Here is a 12,065-nt window from a genome sequence, read left to right as displayed (position 1 = left end):
CAGAGATGCCCGTGGAGAGTGCATCTGACATCATAATCTAGATTATGTGGAGAGCAAAATCAACAAGGTGAAAGTGGACGCCACTGGGAATAAGGAGGCCTCAGCCTGAGTCCCCTTCTGCCACCATCTGGCTGCAGGAGCTTGAGTAAATCCCTGCCCCCTCTGGCCTCAGTTTCCCCAATGTCCAATGAGGGGCTTTATAACTCTTATCTCCAAGGTCACTTCTCACTGAAGGGAGTTCCAAAAGGACACAAATCTCAGCCTTCAAGTATCCCCCATCTGGACATGTTGTTATTCGGGATAGGACTTCTCCCTGTTCCCCTAGTGTGTGAATTATGAGGACAAACTGTCCCCCTCCTGGTGGGAACCCAGGGCCTGACCCTTCTGTCCTTGGAGGCCTCTCTCCCCAGCATGTACCTGCCGGGATCAAATCTCCCGGGCGTCCCCGTGGAGCCGGCAAGCTGCTGGGCCAGGTGCTGCTCCCTGCAGGCCTTCAGATATTCCTCCTCCAAGGCCGCGTGGACAGCCTTTAGCTGCTGGAAGACCTGAAACCAGACAGGCCAGGAAGACTTGAGTGCCCAGCCCCCGTGGGCTCCATCCTTGCAGACACAGTGGACGAGACAGCTCTTTGGGGGAGGGGAGGGGCGTGGGACTCTGGGACTGCGGAGGCCTCTAGGCCCCGGAATATCTGGAAGGCTGGGGTTGGTACCCTCTGGAGGCTGCTCACTCTGGTCAATCTCCCTGCCATCAGACTGGTATGGCAGAGGCATGGCTTAGAGCACTGGCACCAGCCCCGGAGGGTACCAGTCCTTCCTGGGTAGACCTACAAGAACCCACTGTTCCCTGATGGTCATAGTGTCAAATATGCTGTCACTATACCCCCATAAGGACCTAGTACTTGAGACACCTCAGATCCTCATCCTCGATTCTCAGAACAGTGGATTTTGGAACATTAGTCGTTCTTTTCCCAAATCCTTATAGATTATCACAACAGATGGTATTATCATCACCATCACACTGTTGATAATGATAACTAACATTTATGAGCACTGAGGCTCTGGCTAAAGCCCTTTGCATTATTCATTTAATCCTCAACATAACCCTAATGAGAGGGGTAATTTATCATCTCCATTTAAACGGGATGAAACTACAGCACAGAGAGATTAATTAAGTCAGTGAAGGTCACACAGTGGGTGAGAAAGTTGTAGAGTCGGGATATGAACCCAGGCCCTCTAGCTCCAGAGCTCATGGTCCCAACGATTATGCTAGGTCCCCACGGTAAACATGATCGTAGCTAACTCATGGGAGGTTAAAACTATGGGAGGCGGGCTCATTACCCCTGGCTTTTTATCATCCTCATCTCACTCACCCTATGCTGACAATAGACTGAGGCCAAGGACAACCTAGAGTCTAGCCCCCAGTCAAACTTTATCTTCCAACAGCTCTCAATCTCCCTGCGTATGGGGGAATCAGGAGAGGGGGAAGAAAAAGAATGGTTTTGATTTTCAAGGTCCTTGATCATCCACTCAGTGAGATAATACAGTCCATATCACATTTTGTAACTGGAGAATGTGTGTAACGTCTATATAGTAACATAATGCTTAGTAACATAACATTAACAGTAAAAGCTATCAAACCAACTGCGTTGCATTTGCCCTACTCACCCTCCCTCAGCTCCTCTCCCCACCCGGCTCTGCGCCTGGGGCATCAGCTGGTTTCCCCTGGGGCCTGTCTAGGGGAGGCATCTATTAGAGGTCACAGGGTGGGAGGAAAGAGACCTGGGAGGGAACTGCTCCGGGCAGGCGCTAGTCCCTGGGCTTCCCTGTCCCTGGTCGGGCTCCCTGAGGCTGCTGCCCACACCCCAGCTAACAGTCCCTTCACTGATCCCTACACCCGCAGCTTTGAGAGCTCCATCTTCTTGGGACCCTGGCTGATGCATCAGAAATCTAAATTTTATATATGACCACAGTTACCTAGAAATACGAGAGCCCAGAAGGAAATAAGCCAATAATGGTTAGATTAGGGGTTTCTTTCCCTTTTCCCCCCAGTTTTCATTTTAGCAATTACTTTTATAATAAGGAAAATTATAAAAAGAAAAGGCCTTTTCCTGGTTGCCGACAGGCAATATAATCCGTGGGAAGCTGTGCAGGGCAACGATTAAGACCCTGGACTTGGGAATCAGACAGACCTGGGTCTGGGCTGTGCCGTCTACTGGCTGTGTGGCCTTCCAGCTGCCTCTCTGGGCTTCAGCTCATCCCAGTTAAATGGGGGTGATGACTGTGACTGCCTTGCCGGGTTTTTATGGTGATAAAATGAAATAATGTACATCAAGGGCTTACCACAGTGCCTGGCACACCAGCATCTTTGCTTAATAAATGGTGACTATTGTGATATAATGATCATTATCATGGAAAGCTAATCAGGGGCTGTTTGTTCTAAAAGGAGACACGATGTCTGGGATTCTCTGGTCTGTCTTACAGCAAACGAGGCTTCAGAGCCTGTGCCATGGGAGACAGAACAGCTGTCTTGGCAGCTCCAAGGGCATCTCTTGAAGTGGGCAGTACCTTGAGTTGGTCCTGGGGTGTCAGCTGTCCTGCTTGCAGCAGTTCTACAAAGGACTCCACCTGGGAATTGGAAAGGGAAGGAAACACGCTCCATTAATTCAGACTCAGAAGGTAAGTCCTACAGACTCCCACACTTCGCCACAGTCACACTTTGGTGCGGAGAGCTGGGCCCTGCCTTGGGATGTGGGTTTTCTGACAAGCACGGAGAGGCGGGTGCCAGAAAAGCTCCACCACTGGCCTGAGCCATGGCAGCCTTGGGAAGAATCAAAGTGGAACCTCCAGGAATTTATTGACAGCAAAGCGCACTTACTCCTGTGCATGAAACCTACGGCAGCGTGGTGGGCATGGGGCAACAGGAAACAGTCTGAATGCCTATCTGTGGAACGGTATGCAGCCATCCAGAAGATGAGGGCACGTATGTGTATTCTCATGTGTAAATGCCTCCAAGACCTACTTTTCAGCATCAAATCAAGGTACAGGACAGTGCTTATGGTAGGCTACCATCTGTATAAGATACGGAGAGAACAAAGAAGGAAAAATACAAACACAGTTGCTTATGTATTATAAACTATCTCTAGAAGGTATATTATAAACTATCTCTAGAAGGATGCAAGAGACTAAAATATTAATTGCTTCTAGGGAGGAGAACTGGGTGGTGGGCAGGTACAAAGATGGGAGGAAGGTTTTCTACTATATGTATCCTCTGAACTTTGAACAAAGTGAATTTACTGCCTACCCAGAAATATTCAAATTTGGGACATTAAAAAAGTCAAGCTAGGGCTTCCCTGGTGGCGCAGTGGTTGAGAGTCCGCCTGCCGATGCAGGGGACGCGGGTTCGTGCCCCGGTCCGGGAGGATCCCGCGTGCCACGGAGCGGCTGGGCCCGTGAGCCATGGCCGCTGAGCCTGCGCGTCCGGAGCCTGTGCTCCGCAACGGGAGAGGTCACAATAGTGAGAGGCCCGTGTACCACAAAAAAAAAAAATTTGCAAGCAAAGTTATTAAGTTTTTATATTCAATTACTGCAAAATTTGAGTCAGGACATTCTCCCTGACACCACATTTGAAAATAAATTTTTAAAAAAAGTCAAGGTACATTATAGTGTACATACTCATGTGACGATTTCTATAAATGCATGTGTGTGCATTAAACATTTTGCATGAAGCAGAAGGGCAAGAGGGGAAGAAAAGATTTCCCTGAATATATTCTTTGTCCTGTGTGAGGGTCTTTACCATGGGTATCTATTACTGTTACAAAAATTTTTTTAATTAGAAAAAAATGGCAAAGACAATTTGGAGATTTTTAGCATTTCTAGGAAAGCTCTAGATCAGTGCCAAAATATAACATAGAAATTTACCTAATATAATTACATTATATAATTTATATAACATAAAATAGAAATGTAATGCAAGCTGCATATGTAATTTAAAACTTTCCAGGAGCCATACTAAAAATGTGAAAAGACACAAGTGAATTAATTTTAATAATATATTTTATAAACCTAAAATATTATTTTGACATGTAACCAATGTAAAAAAATATATTGAAAATTTTATAATCTTTTTGTTGCACAAAGTCTTTGAAAGGCAGTATGTGTTCTACACTTACAGAACGTCTCAATTTGGAGTGGCCACATGTCAAGTACTCACTAGCCACCTGACCAGTGGCTCCTGTATGGACAGGGCAGCCTGGATCATTAGGGGTCAGCTGATGCCCCAGCTGGTGCTCAATGTGGTGACCTTGGCTTTGCTTTACTTTAGAGCACACAGGACAAGGAGGAGAAACATCTCTCCAGTTACAGGACCCAGAATGGCGGTGATTGGCGGTGATAAAAAGGAATAAAGTTCATGCTGCTACAACGTGGATGAGCCTTGAAAACATTATGCTAAGTGAAAGAAGCCAGACACAAAAGGACAAATGCTACATGAATCCATTTATAGGAAACGTCCAAAACAGGTAAACCCAAAGAGACAGAAAGTAGATGCACAGCTGCCGGGGCCTGGGGGAAGGGGATGGGGGGGTGACTGCTCAATGCATAAGCAGTTCCTTAGTGGGCGATGAAAATGTTCTAAACTTGATGGTGTTGATGGCTGCACAGCTGTGAATATACTAAAAGCCACTGAAGCATTAACTTTAAATGACTGAATTGTATGTTATGTGAATTATATCTCAATAAAGATGTTACAAACAAGAAAGAAGGAAAGGAAGGAAGGAAGGGAAGAAAGAATGGTGGTGTTTCTTTGAAAGAATTTGTTTTATGGACATGGTGATGTATGTATCGCATTTCCCTTTCTGCATTGACAGCTAGGAAGCTCAAAACCAAATGTGAATCTGATAAAGCATTCAGGGTCCAGCAGAGCATTTTGTTTCTTCACTTCTCCCTAAGTTCCTTTTATTTTTTTCCTATCTTTACTTCCCCTTTGCCCCAGTTTCCTCACTTCCATTTTCAGAATGTGGTTACAATGCATGTATTTTCTAAGCTGCTTTAAAGTACTTTTGGAATAAGGCCAAGTGTATAGTTATAAACAGACCTGCAAACAATTCATAGTTATTTGGATGAAAATATAAAGGCCCCTTGAGAAGTGACTGAGGATTGATTTCCATAACGAAAGGAACTAGGGAAGTGAGGTGATCGATCCTAAAGAGGAGAAGGTAGAGTGGAGGTTCCATAACCCTTCCAGAATCCTGAAGAAGCAGGGAGTCTCCCCCAGAAGTGAAACCGGAGGTAGTTTCAAGCACAATTGGAGAGACTTTGATGAGACACAACGCCAAAAAGGGAGTTAAACCTAGCACTGGGTGAGAAGGAGGAGGCTGGAGCTAGGAGGTCCCTAAAACCAGGGTCAGGGAGGCTCTGTTTCTAAGTTAGCTCCATTAGGGGAATAACGAGTGAGCCTCGTAGACAGCCCCTCATCCAAGCGGGCAGAGGCTCCGCTTTCTCCAGGTGAGTCCCATCTCTCGTGGGCAAAGCTGGGGTTCCACTCACCTTGGCCAGGAACCGACTGGCCTGAGAAGTCAGCTCCTGGGCCTGCTCCGCTGAGGGCTGGTCCTGGGCGATGCCCGGGTCGTCCGGAAGCCACCCTAGGGCGGGTGTGCTGGGGGGCGAGGAGGGGTTCAGGTCTCCTTCAGCTGATGGCCACCCTGGAAAATACAACCACTAAATGCTGGGGCCAAGAACAGTCCTTCCTGGGGCTGAGGGACAGTTGCTGAACCTCGAATCCACCACCTCCATCCTCAAATGAAAACTCAGCCATCTCACAATCGTGCCGTCTTCACAGCGACCTGAGGGAGGGGCCTGGGCAGTGTTGTCCCCATTTATAGGAGAGAACAAGGTGTGGGTCAGCCCCGGATGACACAGCTAGAGCCAAGCCAGGCCTCTGGGTTTCCAGTCAACAGTGTGGGCTCCAACTCGGAAAGATGTGGGTTCAAATCTTGACCCTCCCCCATAGCAGTGTGACCTTTTACATGTCCTCACCTCTCTGAGCCTCGGTCTCCTTGACTGTCAGTGGGGTAACACCAGTGGGGACCTCACCGGGTGAGGGCTCTACAGTGACGATGCTCTTTGTCATACAACTCGTCCGAGATCACACAGCTGCTAGGTGGCAGAGCTAGGGCTTCGCCCAGGCTGCTCTAGCTCAAAGCAGACACTTTCTACATCTCCATTTGACCTCTTCAAGTCACAGGGCCCAGAGAGGGGCCTCACCCCCCTCCCTCCCCTGGCCTGAAGCCAGTGCCACCCCAGGGTGAACCAAGTGTCCCTAGAGCAGGGTTACAACAGAGGAGCCCTTCAGCCACATCTCCTCTCCCAGACTCACCTGAAGCCTCAGAGGTCTGCAGGCCCTTGGCGGGGCCTGGCCACCGCTCTACAGAGTGGGGCTGTGGGATGGTGAAGGACAAGACCTTGGTCCCCTGGGGCATCGTCCCCGTGTGGATGCTGTGGCTGGGCTGGGGCGGGTCCAAGTACAGGTTCACCTTTAAGGGAGGAGAGGCACAGCAGAGCCAAGGGTTGGAGCCAACCCACCCAAAAGGCCTCACCTTCATTCATGCCATCATTCAGGTGCTCAACAAACATGCCTTTGTATAATAAATAATACCTTTTAGTGGAACCCTTGGGTGGGGGCCAAACACTGGGCCAAGGGCTTACATATCCTTTCATGCTCTCTTTATGGCAGTCCTGAGAGGGAGGGACCATATGCCTATCTTACAGAAGAGGGAACTGAGACTCAGAGAGGTTGAGTCACTTACTCAAAATCTCCAGCTGAAAAATCCTCGGGCTGGGATTATAACTCTGCTTTGACCCCAAAGTCTATGGTTTTCCATATTAATGATTTTATTAATAATATTTGTTATAATATACCATAATAATATTGTAATAAATCTAATATTTAACACAGAACAAGTATAATTATATTACAGTAATATAATTAATATTTGTTATTAATAAAAATATTTCCAATAATTATCATTACATTGATAATAACTGCAATTAATGACTATTTGAGTGAATGAGTCAATCAACAAGTAAAGGAATTATCTCTCAGTTGTAGCACATCTCCAACATTTGAGGATGGATTTCATACGGTAAATAGTCTAGTGTTTGGGAGAGAAGTAGAGAGTCAGGGAGATGGCCGAGGAAGACCTTCTGAAGTTGAAGACCCAAGTGGTTTAAAGCAGGGGTTGGCAACTATGGTCTGTTTGAGTGAACAAGGTTTTAGTGAACACAGCCGTGCTCGCTTGCTTTTGTATCGTCTGTGGTTGCTTTCATCCTGTAACAGCCGAGATGAGTTGTTACCGTGGAGAATAGATGGCCCACAAAGCTGAAAATATTCACTATCTGGCCCTCTACAGAGAAAGTTTGCTGATCTCTGGCTTAGCGCGTGAGCTCTGCAGTGCCTGGGTTCACACTGAGGCTCTACCACCACCCTCCTCTGAGTGCTAGAGCAGCTGACTGAACTCACCTGTCTGCACGAAGTGAGGGCTCATTAAATAGCAGCCACCACCCCCACATTCATCATCATCCATATTATAACTATTACCATCACCATCATCATCACGACCACCATCACCATCATCACCACCATCATCATCACGACCACCATCATCACCACCATCACCATCACCACCACCATCACCATCATCATCACCATCACCATCACCATCACCATCACCATCATCACCACCATCACCATCACCATCACCATCATCACCACCATCACCATCATCACCACCTTCATCATCACCATCATCACCACCATCACCATCACCATCACCATCATCATCACCATCATCACCACCATCACCATCATCATCACCATCATCACCACCATCACCACCATCACCATCATCACCACCATCACCATCACCATCATCACCACCATCACCATCATCATCACCATCACCATCATCATCACCATCACCATCATCATCACTATTACCATCATCATCACCATCACCATCATCACCACCTTCATCATCACCATCATCACCACCATCACCATCACCATCACCATCATCATCACCATCATCACCACCATCACCACCATCACCATCATCACCACCATCACCATCATCATCACTATTACCATCATCATCACCATCACCATCATCACCACCATCACCATCATCATCACCATTGTCATGTATGTGGCCATCATGCAGGCAGGTCCCTAAAAAAGCAACTCTCCTATGTTGCCTCAGTGTCCCCTGGTCCTCATGACGTCAGGCTGCTTATCTTACTGCCCTCTGCTACCCTAAGGTCAGGAGTGGGCAGCTCAGGGTGGGCTCCCAGGCCCACAGAAGGCAGCCTCTCCCTGCTTAAGCTGCTCTTCACGTCCTGGCTGTGGCAGAAAAATCTATTCCAAAGTGAGGGACAATGGCTCAGCCGTGGCTGGGCCCCTGCTGCCTCCCCGCCTCTTTCAGGCCCAGCCTCTGATGAGAACAAAGCTGGATTTTAATAATCCCCTTGGCCATCTGCTCAGGCCCGCCTGTGGGGACTTGCCCACCAGCACCCCTCTCCTCCCAAGGTGACCCAAATCTGGGGGAGGCCCGGTCCTCCTGCGTTCTCCCCCTGCCCCACCCATCGGCCAGCCCCAGCCTGGGTCCACCAAAGGCCCAACCTGGGGGAGCAACAGGAACAAACTGCTCTCAGCACCTCTGTTTACACAGAGGGACCAAAGGCCTGTGCAGAGGCCCGGGAAGCGGGGAGCTGGGGTGAGTGTGGGTTTGCCGAGCTGCTCAGGCTTGTCCCTCCTGGACCCGTCTCTGGTGGGCAGGACTCACCCCCAGGGCCCCCGTTTAAACCAGGGTGTCCCACGGTGCTCGCTGAGGCTGGATTGGCTCCCTCAGGGGCGTTAAGCAGGGAAGGGTAGATGAGTGCGGGAAACACTGGGTTAAATAACTGACTAATCTCAGCACAGATGGGTTCCTCACAGCCTTTAAAATGCTAATGGGCTTTATGAATGGGGCGGGGAGTGGAGAGACTAGGAAATGCTTCCCCAACTCCTCCAAACACACAAACCTCCCTGGCGCCTCTCCTCCCTCCCCCCCCCCCCCCCCCCCCCCCGCGCTTCTCCTCCCTCCCCCACATCCTTACCCTCCCCTCCCACTCCCCCCTCCCACTCCCACCCTCACCTCCACCAGGCGGCCATCAGAACACACACTTTAGGAAAGGCAGTTTTATGTCATCCCCCCTGATTCTTTCTGGGGTAATTTCCGGTCTCAGCCCCTCCAGATCCCCCTACAGCTGAGGTGGGGGACAGCAGCTGGAGGGAGGTGGCAACACAGCTGCGAATGCAGGACACCCCCATAAACTCTGGTCCTAAGCTAGTCACCGAGCAGTGATCCTGACCAGCCCTGGCTCCCTGCCCACACCCCAGACGGGATCCAGTAGTGCCCCCCGGCCCGGCCCTGGAACTCCCTGGTCAGCTTCCCCAGTGGCAGAGCTCACAATCGTTTAGTCTGGATCTGTTAAACCTAAAAAAATAAATAAGCTGTTAAACCTAAAAAAAAAAAAAAAAAAGGGTGGGCTGTGGGCTACTGGGCTCAAACCCCAGCTCTGGTACCTACTTGTTGAGTGATCGCTCTGTGCCTCAGTTTCCCCCATGGTAAATGACTGAGGACAGTGGTCTGTACACATCATGTTTTACTATTGATATTATCACTGTAACATCATCATTCTGCCTTGTCATGCCTCTGCCACATACCATTGCCAGGGCCCGAGCTGGGCACACCCAGGCACGGGGAAAATAGTGCCCACTCTGGAACCAGGCAAACATAGTTTAATCCCTCACTTGTAATCCCTCACAAGCCGTGGCATGTTGAGCAAACCACTCCACCTGGCTGAGCCTCAGTTTCCTCTTGTGAAGAGGGTCAAATGAGATGACTCTGGCAGTGTGCTCAGCCTGGGCCTGGTATCTGTTTACTGCTCAGCAAATGCCAGTCTCCTTCCCCTGGTCCCCACCCACTGCTGCTGCCCTAGAGCCAGGCCCGGCCTGGGTGTTTAGGGCCACATCCCCAGCCTAGGGTCCAGCCCGCCCCCTGGGGGCTCTGAGCAGAATGCAGTGGACCCCGGGGAGGTCACATCAGCCAGCTCAGCCTGGGGGAGCAGTACCGCTTCCGTCTCTGTGGACTGGGCTCCCTGGCAAGGGCTCTGAGTAGGAAGCTGCTCTGGGGTTTCCCGAACCTTCGGGGGTAGAGTCTACAGAGCTCCGGACACAGTGAGAAGCCCGGCTGGAATCTTGGCCCCCTTGGGCTCCGTGGAGCCCGGCAAGGCCCCTCCCCACTCAGGCTGCACGTCCTCCTCAGCCCTGCCTGTACTGCTTCCCAGGGCGCGGAGAGGATCGTCCTGCTTCCGGAAGAGTCCAGCTTACCTGTGCTCACCCTTCTCTTGAGGAGAACCCTCAGGCCAAGGAGTCATTTTTCCAGAAAGCAAGACCAGGTGAGCTAGTGCTGAACCATTCCTGGCCTCTCCAACCTCTCCTCCTCTGCCCCCTCACACACGCAGGGGTCTGGGTCACCAGCCAGGCCGGCGTAGGTGCACGTGGTGAGTCCCCACTGGGACAGGGGAGTGTCCGGGAGACGCACACAGCTGTGCCCCCATGGTGTCCCCCTGCCTGGCACACATGGGGACCCAGTGAACACCTTCATATTAATACTATTAATCATAATAATATTCCCTAACTCTTAGGAGGTACCTGCCAGATGCCAGGTACATACGTTCCATACACGAACTCATTCCTTTAAATAAGTAAAGCGGGAAGGAAGGAAAGGAGGGAGGGAGGAGATATTCCCAGCCTCTGACCCTGACCTTGACCTTTGGCAACCTATGCCCCTCCTGGGGTCCTGATTCTCCGATCTGTGAGACAGGGGAGCTGAGGATTTGGACCCCATGACCAGTTCCTTTCTCCTCGGACCTTCTAGGAGCCTGCGGCCATGAAAATGTGGTTTCCCCAGAGAGGATGCCTCACCAAGCCCTCTACCACCCCCATCCCTTCGGCCCCTGAAACTGCCTCAGAAATGTGGAAGAAGCCGTAAGACCTGGCGGGGGGGGGGGGGGGGGGGGGGGGAGGAAGGGGAGCCCGTTGGCTCCTAGGAGGCCCGATGAACCCCCTTTTACAGTTGTGCCCAAGGAGGCCAGGATGGAAAGGAGCTGCCTGGGTCAGGAGGTGCGTATGGGGACGCGGAAGTCCTGCTCCTAGAACAGGGCCCCTTCTTTCGTTTCCTCATCGTGGCTGCCTCGGCGACACTTCACAAAAGAAGCGTCGCTAGACGGTGGAGAGCAGCGGCCTGGCAGGAGCAGGGGTCTCGGAGTGTGATGGGGACAGCCCGGGTTGGGGGGGGGGGTCGTGAGAGGGAGGGTCTGCGTCTCTGCACCCCACCTCCCACCCCTCCTCCGCTGCTGCCTGATGGGGCAAGAGGTGGGGAGAGGTAAGCAGGAAACCAGGAGGGGCTGTGAGAGCCCCACTTCCTGCCTCACCTCAGAAAAGGGGAAGGGCCCAAGTGCAGAATTCACAGCTTCCCCTAGACGGGGTGGAGCCTGGGCAGGATGGGGGTGGTGGATTTCCCCTCTCCCCCCTCCCCCGGCCCCACACTAGACATTCAGTGAGGAGAGAAGCTGTGGGTGAGAAGTTGGGGCAGGAGAAAAGGCAGAGGTGTGATCTGGCAAGTATCAGCCTCAGGGGTTGAGCAGAAATTCTGTGCTACTCCCTTGGGGCTCGAGAGCCCAAGTAACTTCCTTAAGGTCACACAGCTAGTCAGTAATGGAAGCAGGAGTTGTGCCCAGGTGGTCTCACTCCAGAGCTCATCTAGAAGCAGAGAGCTTCCGGTGAAAACTCCTGGGCACCCTGGATTCCAGCATTCAAGGACTCAAAGTTCATCAACAGTAAAGGAGATTGAACCTGGAGAGGGCAAGGTCACTGCCCCAGGTCACAGAGTGACCTTGTGGTAGAACAAGGAAGGCCCGGGTTCCTCTATCCCCAGGGTCTCCCGAGCGGCCCCCTCCACCCCACCG

The 12,065-nt window shown here is 51.0% G+C and overlaps 2 protein-coding genes across 2 annotated transcripts in view; both read right to left on the bottom strand.

Moving 5' to 3' along the window:
* The window catches only part of AKNA (AT-hook transcription factor), a 52,897-nt gene that overhangs the window by 20,306 nt on the left and 20,526 nt on the right, over nucleotides 1-12,065 (bottom strand). The window contains exons 5-8 of the mRNA XM_067743553.1: nucleotides 6,373-6,529; nucleotides 5,544-5,698; nucleotides 2,565-2,624; nucleotides 418-545 (exon numbers count right to left, since the gene is read on the bottom strand). Of these exons, the coding sequence (XP_067599654.1) occupies nucleotides 418-545; nucleotides 2,565-2,624; nucleotides 5,544-5,698; nucleotides 6,373-6,529 (500 nt within the window). The remainder of the gene's footprint in view (nucleotides 1-417; nucleotides 546-2,564; nucleotides 2,625-5,543; nucleotides 5,699-6,372; nucleotides 6,530-12,065) is intronic.
* LOC137227526 (uncharacterized) lies at nucleotides 6,536-12,064 on the bottom strand. Its single transcript, XM_067743554.1, has 2 exons — nucleotides 9,861-12,064; nucleotides 6,536-8,787 (listed from the first exon to the last, which is right to left on the bottom strand). The coding sequence occupies exon 2, from the start codon at nucleotides 8,209-8,211 to the stop codon at nucleotides 7,540-7,542; it is 672 nt and encodes a 223-aa protein (XP_067599655.1). The 5' UTR covers nucleotides 8,212-8,787; nucleotides 9,861-12,064; the 3' UTR covers nucleotides 6,536-7,539.

The sequence above is a fragment of the Pseudorca crassidens genome, chromosome 7, assembly GCF_039906515.1.
Source record: "Pseudorca crassidens isolate mPseCra1 chromosome 7, mPseCra1.hap1, whole genome shotgun sequence".
NCBI lineage: Eukaryota > Metazoa > Chordata > Mammalia > Artiodactyla > Delphinidae > Pseudorca > Pseudorca crassidens.
This window is presented reverse-complemented; position numbering and strand designations above follow the sequence as displayed.